This window comes from Triticum aestivum, chromosome 1D (genome assembly GCF_018294505.1).
Source record: "Triticum aestivum cultivar Chinese Spring chromosome 1D, IWGSC CS RefSeq v2.1, whole genome shotgun sequence".
NCBI lineage: Eukaryota > Viridiplantae > Streptophyta > Magnoliopsida > Poales > Poaceae > Triticum > Triticum aestivum.
This window is the reverse complement of record NC_057796.1, coordinates 498,122,846-498,146,720: the sequence shown is the minus strand read 5'-3', so window position 1 is coordinate 498,146,720 and position 23,875 is coordinate 498,122,846. Positions and strand designations below refer to the sequence as shown.

The 23,875-nt window shown below is 44.6% G+C and overlaps 1 protein-coding gene across 1 annotated transcript; it reads right to left on the bottom strand.

Annotated features, from left to right (window-relative positions):
- Window positions 1–14,257: 14,257 nt before the first annotated feature.
- On the bottom strand, window positions 14,258–21,774 carry LOC123179744 (disease resistance protein Pik-2). The gene is made up of 3 exons (XM_044591616.1): window positions 20,722–21,774; window positions 18,909–19,532; window positions 14,258–16,206 (listed from the first exon to the last, which is right to left on the bottom strand). Exons 1-3 carry the CDS (start codon window positions 21,772–21,774, stop codon window positions 14,392–14,394), a joined length of 3,492 nt encoding a protein of 1,163 aa, XP_044447551.1. The 3' UTR covers window positions 14,258–14,391.
- Window positions 21,775–23,875: the final 2,101 nt, after the last annotated feature.

The window sequence follows — 23,875 nt, the reverse complement described above, 5'->3', positions numbered from 1 at the left end:
GTACTTGGCTGGAAACCACCAGCCAACGTAACAGATGTACGAAGTTTCCTAGGAATGGCTGGATATTACCGAAGGTTTATTGAAGGATTCTCCACCGTGGCAAAACCAATGACACAGTTACTTAAGAAAGATAAGAAATTTGTATGGACTGAAGCATGCGAGAAAAGCTTCCAAGAACTCAAGAGGAAATTAACAACGGCACCGGTTTTGGTTGTGCCGGACATACACAAAAGTTTTGAAGTGTATTGTGACGCATCCCGGAAGGGCCTCGGGTGCGTATTGATGCAAGACGGCAAAGTTGTCGCATATGCTTCCAGGCAACTACGGAAGCATGCATAAAATTATCCTACTCATGACTTGGAGCTAGCAGCAGTCATCCATGCACTCAAAGAGTGGAGACACTTTTTGCTGGGAAATCGTTGTGAAATATATACGAATCATAAAAGCCTTAAATATATTTTCACGCAACCAGAGCTCAATTTACGACAATGACGCTGGTTGGAATTAGTTAAGGATTATGATGTCGGCATTCACTACCATCCAGGGAAAGCAAATGTAGTGGCAGACGCTCTCAGCCGGAACCCCAGCTCGGGCAACGACAGTCTACAGAACTTGAGGACTGAAATTCAGCAGGAGTTCGCCAAACTCAACATGGTGATAGTCGCGGAGGGCAACGTATCAAATCTGGAGATACAGCCCACCCTAATGGAACAAATTAAGAAGGCTCAGCATGGGCATCCCAGCATTGAAGGTATAAAGAGAAAAATGAGCCTTGGCAAGGCTTCAGAGTTCGTCATAGACAATGAGGGAGTATTATGGTACGGGGACAGACTTTGCGTACCAAACATTGGGGACCTCAAATAGTACATCCTAACCGAAAGCCACACCGCCCCATATTCAATCCACCCTGGAGGAACCAAAATGTACAAAGACATCCAGGAAAGATTTTGGTGGCACGGTATGAAGAGGGATATAGCCACATTCATTGCATGTTGTGATTTGTGTCAGCGCATTAAAGCCGAACGCCAAAAACCAGCAGGGCTACTACAGCCAAACAGGATACCTGAGTGGAAATGGGACGAAATTGGAATGGATTTTATCGTCGGACTACCTCGATCACAACGCGGAAATGATGCCATATGGGTCATCACAGATAGGCTAACCAAGGTAGCACATTTCATTCCCGTGAAGACGACCTACTCCACTCAGAAGCTTGCTAAGCTTTATCTCTCCCGTATAGTTTGTCTGCATGGAGTCCCAAAAACTATAATATCCGACCAGGGCACTCAATTTGTCTCTAAATTTTGGGATCACTTACAACAAGCTCTGGGCACCCAACTAGCATTCAGTACAGCGTACCACCCCCAGACTGATGGACAAACTGAACGCGTGAACCAAATCCTAGAGGACATGGTGAGAGCCTGTGTTCTCACCTATGGAACCAGTTGGGAGGAAAGCTTGCCATATGCCGAGTTCGCATACAACAACAGTTACCAGACCAGCCTACAAATGCCACCTTTTGAAGCATTGTACGGACGGAGATGCCGTACCCCATTAAACTGGTCAGAAACAGGTGACAGTCATATCTTCGGCCCAGGCATGCTCAAGGAAGCTGAGGAGAAAGTTAGATAAATCAGGGACCGACTCAAGACAGCTCAAAGCCGACAAAAGAGCTACTACGATCGAAAACATCGTGAGGTCAGCTTTGAACCCGGTGAATATGTATACCTACGAGTGTCTCCTATGAGGGGCCTGCAATGGTTCAAAATTAAAGGGAAGCTAGCCCCAAGATTTATTGGACCCTTCTGTGTAGTTGCACGAAGAGGCACAGTAGCCTACCAGCTAGACCTACCCAAAGAGCTGTCAGACGTCCACGACGTGTTCCACGTCTCACAGTTGAGGAAATGTGTGAGCAACCCGGAAAAGCATGTATCTCATGAGAGTATTGACGTGCAACAAGACCTCACCTACAGAGAGCGGCCAGTAAAAATATTGGAAGAGTCTGAAAGGACGACCCGTCAGAAAACAATTAAATTTTTCAAGGTTCAGTGGAGCAATCACACCGAGGATGAAGCAACATGGGAAAGAGAGGATTTTCTTCAGGCAGAGTACCCACATCTATTTGAGGATCAGCTGAAATCTCGGGGATGAGATTTTTCCTAAGGGGGTAGGTGTTGTGACACCCAAAAATTTTATTTGGTTTTATCAAAATCTTTATTTGATTTGAAGGAGGTTATTTAAATTCTTTTTAAAAAGGACTCTCCTTCTCAAAAACTTTCTTTTTATGACAAGTATTTTTCCTTGAGTTCATCCAAAACTTGATCTTTGGTCTTGGAGGTTTTTCATCTTGTGTTGACTCAACACCAATGTTTTTCATTGGGAAAGTTTTTGGAAATCTTTTCTTTTTATAATAGCCCTATGGCATATGGAGTGATCCTTTCCCTTTCAAAATTTCCTCTTGCCATGACCTAAGTGGAAATCCTCCTCCCAAAAGCCATCTCCCCTCTTTGTGTCAAGATAAACTTCAAATCCAGCAAGTTAAACTCCCCCATGATTTTTATCTCCATTTAATTCTAATCAAAAACTTTTTCTGTCCTCTACTTTGACCCTTGGAGATTTACAAAGGAACCACTAGTTCTCCTTTGAGTTTTGCCTCCAAACAAATTTCCCTGGCTAGTCCTTAGCACCCTCAACCAAGATCCAGGAAGATCCACTGGTCTCCAGTTCAAAATTTTCAAAATGAGCTTGCTGCAAGTTTGGGCCATATTTGCAAAATTTGGTGAAATTCATTTGTTTTCTCCTCCTAAAAATCTGAGAAAATTCAGGCAGCCTCTGGATGCATCAAGAGGTCACCTCACCAAGTCCCAGCTGCAAAAAAATCTTCCTCGTGCCCAAATCATATCATCGAACACCTGGCGTGCACTGTTACTCTCGAAGTTCAGTGTTCAGAAAAACAGTTTCAGTAGCCGCTGTCGTTTTCTCCAGAAACTTACCTCGATCTCGCTAGTAGCCGCAGTGGCACCTTGCGCCCTGTTCCTCCTTCTTATCCCTGCGCCGCACGATCGCCTGGACACTTGCGGACGTCGGCGGCGAGCTGGCCGAGGCGCAGCGCCCCATGCGCTGCGGCAGCAGTGCCCGCTGCGGCTGCCAGAGAGGCGCAGCGTGGGACGGCGCCGTCCAGCACCGCCCAAGCCACCAGAGGCCACCGCGTGGCCGTCCCCTCCTCTGTGCACGCTGCAGAACCGTCGTCGTGAACTGGAAGGCGCGGAGCGCGCTCCCTGCCGCCGTCGTGCCCGTACGGCCGTTCCGTCGAGGACCAGAGCATTACCCCAATCCGGCCGAGATATTAGCGGAGAAACGGTGCCAGTGAACCACCACGATGATGCCCAACCGCCTAAACCTCCTACCCGACCTCTGCCTCGCCGTAATTGCTCGCTGACGTTATCCCGTTCACGGCCACCTCCTCGGATCGCCTATAAAATGAGGTCCCGAGCTCGAACTCGAACACGCACCATCCCTATACCTCACAAGTACCACGCCAAGCAACTGGGCAGACCCCGAGGAAGTCTTCTTCCCCAACTCCGGCCGCCTCGACCCGCTTCGGGATCCAGCACGATTCACTCCAGTGCGTGGACCCCTGCCTCTCAACTCATGCCAGTAGTCTCCTAGTGCATCCACATCTCTGACCCGCGCACCAATTTGAAGTTTGCAGCAGCCATCGGAGAGTTCCACCCTCGCCCGAACCACCGTCCGCCGGAGATACGGTCGCCGTCGACGTGGTGCTCACCGACGGCCAAGTCCACCACCCACCGACGCGGAAGAACACCCTGAACCCGTAGGTACCCTCCGATCACCCTACCTTGCCGTGGATCAACGCCGGCGACCACCGCAGCCTTCGGGCGCCGGCGAACTCTGTTGGAGTTTGAACATGACGGGTGGGACCCCCCGTCAGCCTCTCTTTCTTTTCCCTTCGAACCGTTTTCTGAAGGCGCCTTCGGGCAAAGTGTGTTTTCTCTCTGGGCTGGCGTATTTTGTACCGAAACGTTTTCTGCTTTTTCAAACAAGCCCCTGGATCTTTTCTGTTTCATCACAGATTAGTACTTCGACTAAAACCCTTATATCTTTTAAACAAAAGATGCTTTTTGATTGATTCTTTTTCTGTCAGTCTTATATTTTCGTCTAGTTTTTTATAGTATTTATTTGGAAATTTTTTGGAACAATTTTTATGCACGCAACGGTATTCACGTTAGTATACGGTTTCTTTATACCGTAGATTCCGCAAGAGGTGACGGAGCCGCGAACTTCGCCGGGCTAGACTCCGACTTCTCTGAACCAGGCAAGCATGTTTGAACCTTTGATAAGATGGGTGTTTTGCATGTTTGCTTGAATAGTTCGTGCATGGCATATGTGCATCGGTGAGTGTTACGTTGCATGCAAGGCAACTAACCGTGTGCTTCGAAGTTTACTATGATCTCTTGATGAGAGATGACCTGATCATGTGGTGACATGAGAGGTAGTAAGATGGTATTGTTGTAGCATGCCAGTCTTATGTCATCCGATAAACTCCGACGTTAACATGTACCGAGCCACGTTACCGTTCGTCCCCTTCCGTGCTGCCACATGTTTTCTGCAAAGAATACGGTTTAGTAAGTTGCAAAGCTCTTTCCTTGTACACACCAAATAGAGGGGCCGGGATGAGGGTTCCATGGCCCTGGATTAAAGCCAGTCATCTGGTCAGGGGGCATGGGTGTTTCCGGTTGGGACCGAGAGGGGGGCACCCCTTAGAGCGCGCAATATAAATTTGATCCCATGCTACGCGAGGTTGTAGCCTCCCCGTCTCAAAGTTTTTCTTGAACGTTGCTTGGGGTGATTCCTGGCATCGGAATGTGGAATGGGTGTGTACTGGTTAGATGTGTTTCTCCTAAAATACCGTAAACGAAACTAGTCCCTTGTGACTACTGAAATCCGTTGGTTGTGGTTAAGAGTACAAACTCTGCAGAGTCAAAACCTTCCGAGTCATCGGGTCCATGGTCAAGGACCTGGGTCAATGTATCCAAACAGTATCCAAATCAGTCTCAGTGTCAGACCCTGTGTCAGTCTCCGTGGAAATCCCCGGTGAACAAGCTTGAGTGGTAAACCCGGTTGAATGTTGTTCCTGTGGATGGACTAACCATTTTACTATTTCGTATCTGAGTATCTCCTTGAAATGATTTAACTTCATGAGCTACTGGAATATCGAGTTATGAAATATAAGCCCTTTATGTGATGTCGCTCAGACGTCCGACTGTGGCACTCTTGTTATTTACTTTTGATATAAGCCCTTTACGTGATGTCGCTCAGACGTCCAACTATGGCACTCTTGTTATTTACTTTCAATATAAGCCCTGTATGTGATGTCGCTCAGACGTCCGACTGTGGCACTCTTGTTATTTACTATTAATATAAGCCCTTTATGTGATGTCGCTCAGACGTCCGACTGTGGCATTCTTGTTATTTACTTTTGATATAAGCCCTTTACGTGATGTCGCTCAGACGTCCGACTGTGGCACGCACTGTCATTTATATTCCAATATAAGCCCTTTATGTGGTGTCGCACTGACGCCCGACTGCGGCATTGTTAATTTACTCGTACCCCTTTTGAGGAGTCATTTCAGACACTCGATTGGCCTTCAGTATTACATTGGGATTTCGGGAGGACTACCGCCCGACTTCCTTTTTATTTCCCATGCATTGCTATTTTATTAGCGGAGTGTGCATTATTAATCTGTTCATATGCATCATGTTTGCATTTGTTATATCTTATGTCCAAACTGTCTTGCGAGTACTTTCATAGTACTCACCTGGCTTATTGATTTGGCCAGATGTTGACGAAGGCGATCTCATGGATGATGAGTTTGATAGCGAGTCCGACGCCTAGAGGAGTCCCAGTCAGTCCCGTGCGATCCTGGATTTGGTCACTTGTATTTTATATGCTTCCGCCACCCAAATAAGAGTCCTCGAGCCTCACTCCGACGCTCGATGATGCTGTAAGATTTAGGAGTCATGTCACCCACTTCACCGTGACATATCCACCACCACTTTTATTACGAGTCAGTAGTTATGCCACCCTACCCGTTGTGTCATATCCGCCCTTATGTATAATATCGGCGTGCTTGTAATAAATTGTTGAGCAGCCTCCGCTCAACCTTGTATTATATTTAGTACTCCTGGATATTTCTGTAATCAAGAATTTGTCTACCAGTAAGAAGGATTCTTCTCTACTGCTCCGTTAAAGGGATCGGTTTCTCAATAAATGTTTTATTGGAAAACCGGTCGTGACAGGGCGCCACCACTCGTACCTCTTCGCGCGCATACTGAGTGGCTGACTAGTGGGCCCCGCTAGTCAGGTGAGGGGGAGGGGAAGAGGGAAACAGAGGACGGCGCGGCTTCGCCGGAGCACACGCCGATGAGGAGAGCTTCTTGGCCAGAACGAGAGGGAGGGATTGAAAGAGGAGATGGAGGCGCACCTGCCCGTACCCGTAGAGTAGCTAGGGGTGGTCGGATGGCGTCGGAAACAGCCTCTCTAGCGAAGACAGAGAGCAGAGGTCGCCGCAGATGAAGACGACGGCGACCAGAGGCGACTCCGGGGGCTCCAACCGGGCGAAACAGCACCACCGAGGCACGGCGGAGGCCCTGGAAGGGAGACCCGAGCCTGGGAGGGACTGGAGCTACGGAGACAACCCGAGGGGATCGCCGGCGAGCTCGAGCTCGGGGACGGCGGCCCGCGGCCTGCCCGGCCGGCCTACGGCTTTCTACGAGATCGTGGAGTGTGTGGGAGGAGTGGATGGTGCTCGAGGAGGCTGGGAAGGGCTCTATTTATAGCCGAGCATCGAGGGGGGATCGGGCTCCGCCGGCGGACACCTGGACACGGCGCCCGGCGATGAACGGCGTCAGTGGTTGAGGGAGAAGGCGACGCAGCTCACGCGGGAACTGTGGGCGAGTGGGGATGAGGACATGAACGAGAGTGTGGCGAGCTCCGGCGTTGGCGAGCGCCAGGGGGAGTTAAGAGGGTTTGGACAAAGATTGTGGCGAAGTTTGGCAAGCTTAGGCAGTCGGGGAAGCGAGCACGCGCGCAACAGAGCGCTCGGCGGCACTCAGAGTGCGGCGACATGCAGGTTGGCATCGTGCACACGCGTGGTCACCGCGTGAACTCTGACCTCAGGCCGACCTAAGCCCAAACTTCATGTCTGGGATGTTGTTCGTGGTAGTTTTAGAGTTTACCACACTTGGGTTTGATCGCAGGCGCAGTAGAATAGATTTCAACTGCCTGGTAAGTTTCTGGACAGTAACTTTAAGAGTTTACTGTGGTCAAACCACTGGGAGTTGGGAGCTGGGCTTTGGAGGTTAGCAATCATCTACTAAGGTGATGATGCACAACAAAAATCAGCCACAATGGATCAAGTAAAATGGTAGTTGCTGTAGAAACCACCATTTCTGTTAGAACAAAAAATATTTTCTGTTGCAAAAATATTCCAAAAAGTGATGAAATAATTTTGCTCAGGAAGGTTCCCTAGGATTCAAAGAATATTTGTGAATTTTCTCAGATTTTTGTGGGAAAGAAAAATTGGGGTTGCTTTGGAGCACATTGAGCTAGTTAGGGTTTAAGAGAGGGAAATGAATATTTTTAAGAAAAATATTCAAAATATTATTTTGAGTTGAACCAGAGAGGAAATGATAGTTAGAGGGGAAAATGAGGCACTTGGGTGAAAACCAAGGGGTACCCAAGTGTTTAAGTCCATATGAAAAGATTCAAAACTCCAAATTTCAAAATCAAACCAACTGAAAATCAGGCAAAGAGCAGAGGGCAAAAACCAAGCTGTTACATTACCTTGAGGATAAGCTATTAAGATAAGGAACTAAAGGAAAAGTAAACACACACATTATTTGGCTTTTCATCACATTTTCTCTAGATGCTTTATATAATATTCCTTTTGAGAAAAAATCTTTGTCACCATCATATACTATGCTTCATAAAAACCTAATATTTTTAAACATTAAATATTAATGACCGGTTCCCGCAGCAACGCGTGGGGTATCATCTAGTAATAAAAATAGTTGATTCGAATCCGCAGCTCCCTCCAGTTAACAATTTTTTTGGTAAGGAGGATGACCCCCGGCCTCTGCATCTGGACGATGCACGCAACCATTTTATTAATTATTCACAAAGACCTTACAAAGTAATACATTAGCAAGTCTAAGCCAACCATCTTGGCAACATCAGTCGCTACTCCTATCCACTTGATGAAGGGGTGCCGATAGTCCGAGCCGAATACCAAATAGACCTCGCACCAAAGTCTAACATCTAAAGCCGGAGACTCCAACCAACCCGCATTGCCAGGTCTGGGGCACACACCCATATGACCACTCTCAGAAGCCGCCATCGCCGTCTTCCACCGATCCATCTTCAGAGAAGGTACCGACGCATCTATTGCCAGGCCTGCCATCGATGCCACCACAGCGCCAGACAACCCTCCTCCCTACGTGCGTCCATCATCACACATCTGTCACCGAAACCCTGCACCACGTCGCCGAGACTCCACATCATCGATGCGTGACATGAAACACTGCTCCACTGTTGAACATCTAATAACAAAAATAGTTATTCTGTGTAAACGTCAAGAGCCATCGTTGTGGCTACTCGGCATGCGTTTTGGCAGTACATCTGCTGTTTGAATCCCTTCCCGCGCCATTTTGAGTCCAAATTCCTTTGTACCTATCTTTTTTTTGCAGGGTAATAGAGTTTTATTCCATAACGACAGGGTCACAGTCGAGAGGCAGAAGTTCCTCGATACAAAGAGGTCCTCGGTGTAGCCATACTATAGTGTACGTTCTAAACGACTATACGAACTAATCTGCTACCCTATTTTGTTCATTCCTTTGTGCCTATGATTGATGAGTGGGACTGTGACGCCCGGATAATTAGGCTAAAGAAAAACTCTGCTAATGATGCCACGTCACCTCCATTACTGTTGCTGATCCCTCGTTAGTTCAAAAACCGATTCAAAATTCAAATTCCAAATATGGCATACAACAAAAGTTTTCAAACATTAAAACAAAAATGTTCGGTTTGTGCCAAATAATTCATAAGTAATATTGGTGGATAAACCAAGTCTTTATAAAAAGTTTAAATGCACTTAACTAAATAAAACAGTAGCAAAACAATTATTTCAATGCTTTTAAATTAATAAACAAATGTTAAACTAGTTTTTGTAGTCACCAAACATTTTAAGGCCGTGGGTTATTCAGAGACATTAATTTAGGAGCTATTGTCATATTTTACAAAACTAAAGAAATTAAAAGTAAAATAAAACAGAAAAAGAAAAATAAAGAAAAGACAAAACCGTAAACAAAATAAAACAACAAGAACAATTGAAAAGGCCCCATCCCACTGGTCCTCGGCCCAGCTGGCCCAGCCATGGCCTATATGGCCCCGCTCCCACTCCGCTAACCCTAACCCCCACATTCCCACGACCCCCTTCCCCCTCGTCTCCTCCCCGATCTGGATCGGGAGGCGCACGTCGCTGTCCCTACCGCACCTCGCCGCCCCGTCGTCGCTGGTGCTCCCCGTCGCCCGCCTCTTCATCCGCCTCCCCGCTGGACTACATCGCCCCTCGCCGCTGCCCGAGGGCCTCCCCATCGCCGGACCACCCGCCATCGCTGCTCGTCGCGGCCGCCTGGAGCTCCTCTGCCTCGTCCGTCGCCCCGTCCTCGTCTCCCCCTCGACGGCTCCACCGAGCCACGCCGACCCCTCCCCTTCAACTCTGTGAGCTGCTCTCCCCCTCCCCTTCTGCCCCCGACATACGTTCGCATCTCGCCGGCGCCCGTCCGCGCTCACCGCTGCCCCGCTTCGTCCTAGCCGTGCGCCACGCTAGCGCGCCCCCTCCCTGCCGCGCGTGCGCTCGCCGCCGCCCGCGCCTCACACCAGTGCGCCCGCGGTGAGCGCCTCGTGCGCCCCCTGCTGCAGCCCTGCTGCGAACCCACGCGCGCCCCCCGCCGCTGGCTGCTCCGGCCGGCCCGTGTTGGCCTCGCCCCGCTGCCTCTACCCTGCGCGCCGTCGCGCCGCACACCGCCCCACGCCCGGGTCCGGCGCCCACACACACGCCCGCTAAGGCCCCCTCCGGGTCAATGACCAGTGGGGCCCGCCCCATAAACGAAAAGAAAAAGATGAAACATATAAATATGATTAATTAAATAACTTAATTAATTTAGGTTAATTAGCTCAAACCTAATTAATCTACTAATAAAAACTAACTTTTGTTTAGTTAACCTGAGACTATGACGAATGGGACCCACACCTCTGTTGACCCAGTCAACACACGGTTGACTGATGACATCATGCTGACATCATGCTGACATCATAATTATATTTTATAATTAATTTAATTCTGTTAATTACTGGAAATGAATTAAATCTTTAAAAATTAATATTAAATAATCCGTATCTCGGATGAAAAAACTTTGTACATGAAAGTTGCTCAGAACGACGAGACGAATCCGGTTACGCAGCCCGTTCGTCCGCCACACATCCCTAGCATAGCAAACACGCAACTTTCCCCCTCTGGTTCATCTGTTCGAAAATGCGAAACACCGGGAATACTTTCCCGGATGTTTCCCCCCTTCGTCGGTATCACCTACTACCGCATTAGGGCACACCTAGCACCGTTCATTGTCATGTCATGCATCGTCATGCATATGTTTGCCTTTATATTTATTGTTTCTTCCCCCTCTTCTTTCGTTAGACACCGAGACCGACGCCGCTGCTACCCAGTACGACTACGGTGTTGATGACCCCTCCTTCTCGGCTGAGCTTCCAGGCAAGCCCCCCCCTTGATCACCAGATATCACCTACTCCTTCTCTATACTGCTTGCATTAGAGTAGCGTAGCATGTTACTGCTTTCGGTTAATCCTATTCTGCTGCATAGCCTATCATTGTTGCTACAGTTGTTACCCTTACCTGCAACCCTAAATGCTTAGTATAGGATGCTAGTTTTCCATCAGTGGCCCTACATTCTTGTCCGTCTGCCATGCTATACTATCGGGCCGTGATCACTAGGGAGGTGATCACGGGTATATTCTATATACTTTATATACATGACACATGTGGTGACTAAAGTCGGGTCAGCTCGTTGAGTACCCGCAAGTGATTCTGATGAGGGGGCTGAAAGGACAGGTGGCTCCATCCCGGTAGAGGTGGGCCTGGGTTCCTGACGGCCCCCGACTGTTACTTTGTGGCGGAGCGATAGGGCAGGTGGAGACCACCTAGGAGAGAGGTGGGCCTGGCCCTGGTCGGCGTCCGCGGATACTTAAAAATAACACGCTTAACGAGTTCTTGGTATTTGATCTGAGTCTGGCCATTTGGTCTATACGCACTAACCAACTACGTGGGAAAGATATGGGCACTCGACGTCGTGGTATCAGCCGAAGCCTTCGTGACGTCAGCGACTGAGCGGCGCGTCGGATTGGAACGTAAGCCTGCTCTTGTATTAAGGGGGCTAGTTCTGCTTCCGGCCGCCCACGCAACGTGCAGGTGTGCAATGGGCGATGGGCCCAGACCCCTGCGCCATAGGATTTAGACCGGCGTGCTGACCTCTCTGTTGTGCCTAGGTGGGGCTGCGACGTGTTGATCTTCCGAGGCCGGGCATGACCCAGGAAAGTGTGTCCGGCCAAATGGGATCGAGCGTGTTGGGTTATGTGGTGCACCCCTGCAGGAAAGTTTATCTATTCGAATAGCCGTGTCCCTCGGTAAAAGGACGACCCGGAGTTGTACCTTGACCTTATGATAACTAGAACCGGATACTTAATAAAACACACCCTTCCAAGTGCCAGATATAACCCGGTGATCGCTCTCTAACAGGGCAACAAGGAGGGGATCGCCGGGTAGGTTTATGCTATGCGATGATACTTGCTGAACTTACCATCTGCTCTCTTCTACATGCTGCAAGATGGAGGCTGCCAGAAGCGTAGTCTTCGATAGGTTTAGCTATCCCCCTCTTATTCTGGCATTCTGCAGTTTAGTCCATCGATATTGCCCCTTTACACATATACCCATGCATATGTAGTGTAGCTCCTTGCTTGCGAGTACTTTGGATGAGTACTCACGGTTGCTTTTCTCCCTTTTTTCCCCTTTCCCTTCTACCTGGTTGTCGCAACCAGATGCTGGAGCCCAGGAGCCAGACGCCACCGTTGACGACGACTCCTACTACACCGGAGGTGCCTACTACTACATGCAGGCCGCTGACAACGACCAGGAGTAGTTTAGGAGGATCCCAGGCAGGAGGCATGCGCCTCTTTCGATTTGTATCCCCGTTTGTGCTAGCCTTCTTAAGGCAAACTTGTTTAACTTATGTCTGTACTCAGATATTGTTGCTTCCGCTGACTCGTCTATGATCGAGCACTTGTATTCGAGCCCTCGAGGCCCCTGGCTTGTATTATGATGCTTGTATGACTTATTTTATTTTTAGAGTTGTGTTGTGATATCTTCTCGTGAGTCCTTGATCTTCATCGTACACGTTTGCGTGTATGATTAGTGTATGATTGAATCGGGGGCGTCACAGGGACCCAACGGTCAGCGTCCACATTTGAGAGGATTTTCTTCGTAATTAGTTAAATTACAAGGAGCTTTCCGCAAAAAACACTATGAAGTCCTGGGTCAATCCGCGCATCCCAACTATCAGCCACTTGGCATGCCACACAAGCACCCAATGCGTGTGGATACGGGAGGAGTGACTGTATTTGCATGTGAAGACAAGTTATGTGATCAGAAACACGTATTTTACAAGTTTGCGCATCAAACTGACCGTCGCACGCAAGTTCTAAGACTTCTAGTGTATTTACCTCAGAGCAAGTATAGTAAGGTGACGTGGGCGGGTTGTAAGACTTAAAATAGTATATATATTGTTGCTGAGTTGGCGGAGAAAGAAGAAGAGAGAGAAGAGAAGAGGGCTACGCACGTGCTCCTAGACACTATGTGAGAAAGGGAGATGAGCCATGTATCAATGAAGTAGTACTTATTTGCATCTGACTATTATACACGTTGGCTATAAGTTTGGCTATAGATGATGTGGCAACATCTTATAGCCAGCGGCTGGCTGTCTCAAGCATTTAAGAAAAGGCCCTGTTTGGTTCCATGAGTTAGAGTTAGTTTGGGTTAGTTTGGACTCAACTAGCCCAAAAATATCCAAACGGAAGGGTTAGTTTGGGTTAGATGCATCTAACTCACTCAAAAAATCTAACCCACCCAAGAGGTGCTTATTTGGGTTAGTTCTCCTTGGGACCACTAAAAAAACACATTTTTTCTCACACTCTCCCCGCAGCATAACCCCTCGTCTCCCCGCGTCCCGTCCGTCCGCCGGTAAGCAGTCGCGTCTCCTTGCGCGGCCCGTCCCCGTCGGCCTCGGCCAGCGCGACTCCTTGCGCAGGGACGGCGGATTCGGTCGGCGGGCTGCACGAGAGGCCAACACGGCTCCTTGCCGGGCGCGGCCCCATCTGCCTCGGCAAGGGCTCGCTCTGCTAAATCCGGCAGGAAATAGGGTCCGCAAGTAGACAAATAATTGAGAAAGAGTATTTATTGTCAATCTAACCATGCCATCCAAACACCTCTTTTGTTAGAGTTAGTTCAGAGTTGGTTCAGGGTTAGAATCTAGCTCTAACCAAACTTAGAGTATCCAAACAGGGCCAAAGTATCAAGATCTGAGATCCACAATTTCCGATGGGAAAGGACGACGAGCTGTCGGTAGAGATTCCCGTAAAAAGGTTGTGTAGCGTTTCCCTAGAGGTAAAAAAGTGTGCATAGCATAGAGTTTTCATCAAGCATAGTCAAACGTACACCTGTCCTGTACACGCTCGGATTCAAAACAAACAAGTAGTAGCGTGGTTTTGAGATCCACAATTTCACATGCATGGCAAGCACGATGAGTATAATATATACAGTAGAATAAAATTGTCAGTTTCATAGTAGCTAGGTTCCTTTACCACGGCATCAGTGCTAAAACCGATAAGAAGCTCTTGCAACCACATGCTTTGGTACTCTTTCCATGCATAGGAAACGGTCGCTGCTTTGAGTTGCTCGCTATGCATGGGACCAGAAAAGGTGTTGACATCGAAATAGTGGTGTCCAAATAATTATACGAAATGTGTGAACCCGAAAAGGTGTGTCCAAATAATTATGAGGACCAAAATAGTAATAATAATTATACGAAATGTGTGAATCTGATCGAAACAAGTGAACAACACAAATGAAAATAGTAGTACAATGATCTATTGATATTGCACTCAAGTGGAAATGCGACAATATATGTGTGTACTCCTAGCTTTGCCCAGTTGCCTTGGATTGGTGGGTGGAGCTTGGTCGATCAGAGCATCTTGAGGACGGGTCGGTTTGGATTCCTGGCAAGCTCGGTCCTCATGTACGCCAGTTCGAAGCCATCGCAGAAATTTTCCAGCACAACATCCTTGAGGCTTGCGAGAGAAGGTAGCCCCAGAATCGACTCGCTGTCGTTGATCGAAGTACAAAACTTGAGCAGCTCAAGCTTAGGGGCCGTTCCTTGCTTAAACTTCAATGATCGCACGTCACCCATGAAGTCGATCCGGAGCCCAACTTCTAGCACCACCAGGCTCGGGAACGTCCCTGAATGGAAACTGAGACAAAAATTACCCAGCTGGAATGACTTCTCCAACAGATGCAGGGATGCCAGGTTTGGTAGATTCCCAAGGACTTGCATCGCGTCGTCGTGCGTTGATATCCGAGAGCTCCGCAGCTTCAGCTTCACCACATTGTTCAGCTCCTGGATCCATTTCGGCAGTTTGACCAGGTTTCCGTACAGCTTGAGCCTCAGCAGGCTCGCCGCTGATGAGTAGTCTCCATCCAAGCAGCCAGATAAACCTGGCTCCCCTTCGGACCGAATTGACAATGACTCGAGGCGTCTCATACCAACAATTGCTGAATAGAGCTCTTGTCCATTTTCCTTATTTACGCCGGTCACTCCCAACTTGTGCAACCAAGTGAGTCTTTTCATGTCATGCAGAATGTCCTTCCCCTCTCGTGCGATGTTCACAATACCCAATGTGCGCAGTCCTTTGAGTTTACTCATCCCTTTTGGCACTAGAACACCATACTTGTCCGGGCGCATCCCAGCAGCAGGCACAATGCATAATCTGTAGCTCATTGCCCCTTCCCCTTTAGATTCTTCATATGAGATGTCCTCATCCATCATTTTCATACCAGCACAAAGATTGTTCAGCTTCTGAAGATTTATGATACTCTTTGGCAGCTTGTTTATTCTCGTACCTCTGACATCTAGCGTTTGGAGTTCTCTCAAGTTACCCAATGAATCTGGAAGGTGACAAATGTGATGGCATCCTCTTAGAGAAAGATATCTTAGATGAAGAAGCTTCCAAATGTGCTTCAGGTGATCATCAGTAAGACCTGTTGTGTTTTCTAGATCCAGCACCCGCAGCAGCGTAACCGTCTCAGAAATGAAAAATGGCTTCCACTCTCCAAAACATGTTATTGATCGAACACGAGACAGATCAACCATGCTCTCGAACTCATACTGATCCCCCTCCCAGTTATTGCTTATAGCAAGGTGGCGCATCGTGGCTTGGCTATTTGAGCTACAACCTTTCTCCACTGTAAAAACAAGATTTTCTTCCATCGACTTTGAGATGCCGATGTCACGCATGAGATCATGAACTTGGCAGGACTCAATACCTTTTGTACTATGGATTGATTCTTGAGATGGTAGGAGCATACTCCTGCTAAGAAGTTCCATGAAGTAACCATCTGCTATTTCCTCCATAGACTTGCCTCGAACCTCTCTAGAATAACCCTCCGCGGCCCACCTACGCACCAAGCGTCCCCGCCCAACACTTTGGTCTTCAGGAAAGATGGGCATATACAGGAAACAGGACTTGAGGTGATAGGGTAAACCATCATAGCTTCTCATAAGGATGCTTCTTATGGTCTCAAGCTCTGGATTCAACTCCAACTCAGCACTAATATTCTCATTCAGTTTCCTCCATTCCAATGCGCTTTTTGGTTGGTTTGCCAAGAAACCACCTATAGTGACTATTGCAAGGGGGAGCCCATTGCACTTCCTCAGGATCATCTCTGCTTGTTCAACCAGCTCAGGATATTGCTTCTCCAAATCTAAGGTCTCCTTAAACACCTGAAAATATATATGATAAAGTTGTTTAGTACTCTCAAAAGGAAAACCAAGTATGCACTCACTTTGCACATTTCCTACCTTCCACTCTGGAACATGTATAGGTGTGTGTTTTTTTCTCTATTACCAAGACGATCGTTGTTAACCTCAAGCAATGGTTGGACAATGGATGTTTTAGTCAAAACGTTTCTACACTACCCGCATTGATCTTTTTATTTACAAACAAAAACATGTGTCAAACCTAAAGTATGGTGGTTTGGTTGGCACGAACGCTGATATAAAAAATTAAATTAATTGACACACTAAGCTAGTTTTCCACGCTGTCGATCTCTAATCTTTGCTAGCACCCTCTAATCTTCACTATCGTCATTACTTGGAGACCTTCATTACGTGGCAAAATCATCATTAAGTTGTGTCATGTAAGCAAAGCAAACCCACCTCAATCAGCATAGTGTATTAAATAATTCGTTTTTGATAGTTCATATATAGTTCTACGCAAACGATTTTGTAGATTTGGGTTCAAGTCAGACAAACCACAAGGTGATGAAGAGAATAATTTTTTTATTTAGTTTGTTCACTCTTCATAGCTACAAAGTGTCAGGATACTATTGGAACTTTGAAAAATAAACCTTAGAGACAAAATGACTACATCAACTATTGAGTGATGCATAATTATAAGTTAACATGTAAAAAAAATACCAACCTAATTGTAACATTGACTTATGCTCAGTGTACCCTTTACATTTAAATCTATTAAAGAAATTACATAATATCACTAAGAAACGACATTTGCATAAGGTTAAAAGTAAATGCTCATAACATTTTACCAGGGCTAGGTTCAAATAACTGTTTCTATTTCTTTGATGTACATATTGAAAATAATTGTTTGCGGATGTTAAAATAACTAGATGCTCAATGAAATATTTTAAAAAAGTGTAATTTCCACCTCCCAACTATAGCTCGAGAGTACACTAGACCCCACGACTCTCAAAACCTGAGGGTATATATGCATCATAAAATTCCAAAGCAGTTTTGTAAATGAGAGCGATTTAAGTGGCATGACACCATTCCATGTCCTCAACATCACCTGTAATTGTTTTCAGTAAATAAAATATTTTTTTAAGTTTTTGTTGGGAAAGCAAGGATGCTTCAACTTGACTCTATTGGAAAAGGATTTAAATTTCTAAAAATTCACAAACAAAAAAGACTACTATTTGTATCATTTATATTAAAGTGTTTTTCTTACAATTTTTAAGAAAAAAGGGGAACGCTTTATTTATTATTCTTTTGAACACTTCGGTTTGGAAAATCTGACATTCGTTTAGCATGGTAAGAAATGTTGACGTGATGTGGTAGAAACGTGGATGCCTGCCAACTAGAACTACTTTGACGCTTCCAAAACATCTTTCATAGCATGGTTTAAAGGGAGGGGTTATGGTAGAGGGCTAGATCTTTTCAGTGTTAGTTAAGTGGTAGAATGTGCTCTCAGAAAATTGTTGAGAGGTGACATAGACATTATTTTCAAATGGAAATAACTGACTAATAACATAGCTACTTCTAGGACGATAATAATAACTAGCATTCGAGATGGTATAATGAACAGCAATAATAACTAGCAGTATTTATTGTCTCAATTATATATAAGACACATTTTCTTATGTAATGATCAGACTCGGTTGGACTAAAATACCAAATTTGAAATTAATATTTAGTTAGTTGTATATAATATATAAGTAAATGAAAATAATAGCAATTTCAATACCTTATACTCCCTCCATCGCAAAAAAAGTGTCTCAATTTTGTACTAACTTTAATACAAAGTTGTACTAAGCTTAAAACACTTATTTCGGGACAGAGGGAGTATATAGTTTATATTTAATTTATACTACCTCCTTTCCGGTTTATAAGGCTTGCGCGTGTCCCTAGGTCTATAATTTGACCAACATAAAATGAGTTGTATAATCTAAAAATTACACCATTAGAAAGTAGAAGATCTGAAGTTTCTAATGATATCTTTTTTGTGACAGATAACTTGTATTACGTTGGTTTATTTTTCAACCTAGATATACGTGCAAGCCTTATAAACCGGAAAGGAGGTAGTAGTACAATTTGTTAGAAGATAGTTAATCAATACGCTCCATTCCCTTATACAAGGCCACTATAAAAAATACATTTTGCATCTATACAAGGCCACTAACAGTAAATGAGGCAAAATTTAATGATGTTTTCTCTTACTAGCAACTTGTGTAATACTTGCATGCATGTAGTCATAATGACAATGTGCTACTTCCTTCTCATTCCTTCCTTGAATGCATGCATATGTATTAATGATCCCAGTTAACAAAAACAAAAGTTGTCCTACCAAGCAGACATTAAATTTTTTCCTTGGTACCTGTAATTTAAGTTTGTGGCCTTATATAAGGAAATGGAGGGAGTACTAATAGTATGCAATAAGCTTGCACCTTTGGAATACATTAATATATAAATGTCATTTATTTGCAATGTCGAAGATAAAAAAGGAGAAAAATAAAAACTTATGATTAACATTTTCAACACACCGAAGGTGACGCCCTCACATTTGATAGGGCCACCAAGTAGTTTTCAAAAGAAAATAAATGACTGCATACACTACTAATTCAAGTCGATAAGAATAATGAAGCATTAGTCACAGTATAATGAATGAAACAAATTAGTTTTATTATTACCTTTTTTGTGAAGAGGATAAGTGCATCTTCATGATTCATATTTTTGAGCTTGTACATGCTTCTTTCATCATCAGAACAGTGCTTGGCAATATTCTCTTCCCTTGTGGTGACTATGATGCAGCTTGTTTTTGCTTTGGGCAAATATTTTATTATAGCATCCCACTCTGACGTGGACGATACATCATCAAGAACAAGCAAATATCTCTTTTCTCTTAAATATACGGTTATATCCGTTATTGGATCCTTATGTCGGAACTGCGTAGTTAAATTCTTGAGGAGTTCGTCACAATTGAAAGGACGCATGACAGTGACACAAGCACGCCCCTCAAATGTGCCACTTATCTCTTCACTTTGGTAGATATCTCTGACTAGTGTGGTTTTTCCAATACCACCCATGCCCCACAAAGAGACCACACGAAATTGGTGCACATCTTTATCTGAAACTAATTTGATGATTTCATTTTTTTCACTCCCTCTACCGATAAGCCGAGATTCCTCCAAAGTAGCCATCACCAACGTATCAAGACGAGTGAGGATGTTCTTCTTCGGATAGTTGTTAACACCAGTGGTGACTATGTTTGTGCCAGACGTAGCCACCGCCGAATTCATTCCATGTTGAGAACCCTAAGCAAAGAAAACATTGATTAGGTACTATCTTGTTCCCCCAAGACAATTAATGTCTAGTCCTATATAAAGTCTTGTATATTTTCCATAATAATATTCACCATTAAATGGTGTGACAATCTCTAAGAAAGCATATACATCATTGATATCATTTGCAGCTCCGAGAACTTCTTCTGATACTAATGTTTGGTGGCTTAATTAATTTCATAAGGCATGGCTCTAAATAGAAGAATGTATATGCCAGAATACAAATTTTCACGTAGGGTGATAAATAAAGGAATGTGTATACACCAATATGTTTTTATCAGGTTTTCACAACTATGCTTACAAACATATATAAAAACCGATAAATACGACATCGTAGCATAGGTTACAACATTTAAATGTGCAAAATACAATGAAAATAAATAATATGATACCACATATAATACAATTTCGTACATATACATTTTGCAAATTTATTGACTGTGGCTTCATTTTTATAGCTAACAAGTTACCTTTCAAATTGCACTCATAGCTGTACTAGTAAACCTATATTTACATTGCTTTGGAATTGCTACTTCATACTTGTACTCCCTTCGTTTCTAAATATAAGCCCTTTTAGAGATTTCAATATGGGCTACGTACATATGAATGTATATAGACAAATTTTAGAAGGTAGATTCACTCATTTTGCTTTGTATATGCAGTCCATATTAGAATATCTAAAAAGACTTATATTTAGGAACGGAGGGGGTAGTACCGTAGTAGTTAACCAAGTCATGGTACATCTAGAGTATTTAATCTGCGATACGGCTAATGCATGTGCACTATTTTCTTCTATACTGCCTGATAGACCTTGTCAACAAAATTGCAAATAGTGCTGTTGTTTGTAGTACTAGTATACTAGGTGGCTTCACCAGCTTACTCTCAGGCCTAGCTGATAATGGTTTCCAATTAAAACAAGCCACATTTCTGTTGGAATATTTCAATTGTTATCCAGTGAGATATATAGAAAATCAAAGTTTATTATTCCACATGCAAAATAATAAATCTTGTTGAAACTAATCTTTATATACAATGGTTATGATCCTACAATAACTTCCACGGACAGAGGCCTAGGCAAGTCAATTCAATTAGCCAGAAGTTGAACAAGAAAAAACAATACAAGGAGCATTATTTCCAAGACTTCCAGTAGTAGTAGTATTACCTTTCTGCAGAAAACATGAAGCGTCTGATCAGCAAATAATTGCTTATGCTCCGGTGCTCCATTCTCTGCTCCTACGCATAAGCTAGCAACTCCAACTTGCTCTGTGGACACTATGATTCGACTTCCCTTCTTGTTGTCTGGGAAGCAAGTTTTGATGAGATCCCAGTCTTCAATGGCAATTATGCCATTTAGCACAACCAAGTAACTCCTTTCCTTCAGAAATTTTTTGAACTCCTGAGCTAAATCATCTTTCTTTGTCATTCCCATAATCTTGGGAACTTCAGCTCCAAGAGTTGCCTTTTCTTCTTCCTTCGCCTCTTGGAGAAAATTGATGTAGAATTGTCCAACTACAGTTTTCAGGAACTCAGATAAATTTATAGGATGCAGCGACGGAGTGATCCAGGCTCGGCACTCGAACATCTTGCGTATCTTTGGATCTTCATAGACCCTTTTGAGGATGGACAACTCTCCAAGTTCAGCCATACTCTTCCCCCACACTGCGATCACTCTAAGGTCGGCCTCCTCCTTCTTGCTGACAATTTGAATGAGATCAAACTTTGCTCTGTCCTCCTGTCGCCTTGCTTCCTCGATGCCAGACATGGTTGTTCCGGTAACAGATTGCCTACTGATGTTAGCAGGCTTGGAGCTAGAGCCTTTGATGAGTTGATAGCGCATGTTCCTATGGCTGACTTCCTCAACATTGGCTCTAAGCTCCTTCATCTGCTTGGCCACATGGTGTCGATCTTGCAGTGTGCGACCGAAATGCCACCATGACTTCTTCTCCAAACGGACGGCAAATTCTTGGAGGGTGTCTTCGACGTCGTATGCCACATCGCGAACTTGCTTCACCCATACCTTGACCACCATGTTGTCGTCTCGTTCATCATGCGCGGCCATAAGGAAAGCCTGCATTATCTCGAGCTCGTTGGTGATGAAGACCTGGTCACGCCGGACGCCGAGCTGCAAAGCGACCTCCTCCGCCAGAGCAGATTTGGCATAGCTAAGCGCTCCACTCAGCACGGACTTGCCAACACTCAGGGCAGTCGCCTCCATTGCTTAGCTCGGTGGTTGGTTTGTGTGAATTGGTTCTGATGGACGGAGTGCTAATGCTAGGAGCGTGCAGATCGAGAAGCCAGTGATATAATGGACTAAAACGAGGAGCTTGCTTGGTTGTAAGAGCGCGTCATAAGTTGACTTTGATAAAAACAAAAGATCAAGATTATGACTCTAGGCTAGCTGTGCTATACTTTTTGAACACGGTAAAATCGAAATTGCTTACATACACGAGCATACACACACCCCTATGAATGCACATACACACATCCTATTTTTATGACCATCTCCGAAAGACTGAGCCGGCATAGCATCTTGAGACTTTACGAAGTCACAGTAGGCGCCTCGTAGTCGACGAAAACGACTCCCTGCTCGGAACGAGCATCGCTGGAAGCCTGAAATAAATCCAGAAATAATATGAGCAACATTGTCAAGTCTAAGACTTAAACCCTGATGGCTAGGGATACTACTGCTCTCCTAACCATCCAATCATGGATTGGTGCTATACTCGGTGCAAGTCAAAATAACTAAGTTGAGTTTACCCGGCAAGTATGTGATGTGTAAAGTGGCTCGAGGATGAAACAGTCCAGAACGATCCTGTACAGAGAGAAATGCAGTGATCCATATGAATACTTTTTTTTGTGAACGGGATATGAATACTTTGTAGTCGATGATCAAGTTATATGACCTGGCACTTACATTTTCAATCCATACTGTTCAACAGGCCACTGGGAACCCAAAAGGCTACAAGCATTAGGTGTGAACGTAACAACAAGCAGCTGACTCCAGCCTGGCCTCTACGTGGGATGCCTCAATAACAAGGTTGGTAGACACCATCATTAGAAGTTTTTTCGTAATGGGAACAGAGTTGCTATATTAACATGGCCAATAGATGTCAGTTTTGTCTTAAGTGTTCAGATTTTGAGTGAGCTGGAGGACATAATCAAAGATAAAGATACAAACCAAAGAGACAACATTTGCACAACTAACTTGTCGAGGATTTCTCATTCGTGTTGTATACTCCTACCACCTACTCCAAATCATGGAACAACTCCACCTACTACTACACCCCCTCGTGTTCTGCGTTATATTTTGACCATTAATTTAACTAATAAAATGCAAATTATATGTACCAAAAATTATATCATTGGAAAACACATTCAAATACGAATCCAACAACATAATTTTTATGACATGCATTAAATTTTTGCTAGTCAAATCTATGATCAAAATTTCGCACAAAATACAAAGGGGACCAATAAAGCAGGATAGATGTAGTACTTGTAGGGGCAACCCACAACATTGACATCCCTACCACCTACTCCAGCTGTTTAAGAATCCAATCATTATTCATTAATAAGGGAGGCTAGCTAAGTTAGTTGGTGTTTTTCTTTATGGCAGATATGTTACGGAGGATTAATTCCAGCTGTTTAGCCAGTACATCTTGGAATAAAATTATCACCATTATTGTTTAATATAGTTTGAGAACGTGGATGACTCAACAATGCTAGGGAAGACTTTGAGAAACTTGTTCAGCAATATAACATTGGATGATGCAGGCTTGACACTATGTAAACTACTGCAGCTCTTGTGTCTGTTCAAATTAATTTATCTTCATCCATATTTACTCAAGCTGGTTTTGCTTTGCTTAATCAAAAGAAGAAGATCTAGGCTCCAGGCTAGCACCGCTTGAATAAATGAGTGCCAGAGAGAAATCAATATTTTCGCAAGAAGCGTATTCTTCCAATGATTGTGCAAACCCCAAAGGACACTTTACAAATCCACCTTTAATCAGGCTAGTCATAGCGGGGAGTAAATTAGACTAATCTTGTGCATATGACACTAGTCTTGGAAGGTGGTTCATATTGCAAGGTAATATAGAAGTAGTATCATATAGGAGTATAGATGATTGTATTTATTAGATTGTAGACTCGTTTTGCTTTGGGTTGTTTTATGTTACGGTAACAAATTATGTTATTCCAAACACCTCTCTTCTTATTAACTACTCCATCTGTCCGGTAAAGAGTGTACGTTTGGCTTTAAAATTTGTCCACAAAAGAGTGTAATTCTATCTTCCCAATGCACTTTAAATTAAAAGATA

Excerpts from the sequence above, each read along its gene's own strand:
- LOC123179744 (XM_044591616.1), bottom strand. The coding sequence starts at position 21,774 with ATGGAGGCGACTGCCCTGAGTGTTGGCAAGTCCGTGCTGAGTGGAGCG. Across the intron at positions 19,533-20,721 it reads TTCATGTTTTCTGCAGAAAG|GGTTCTCAACATGGAATGAA; the intron begins GTAATACTACTA and ends TTCTTTGCTTAG. Across the intron at positions 16,207-18,908 it reads TTATCCTCTTCACAAAAAAG|GTGTTTAAGGAGACCTTAGA; the intron begins GTAATAATAAAA and ends ATATATTTTCAG.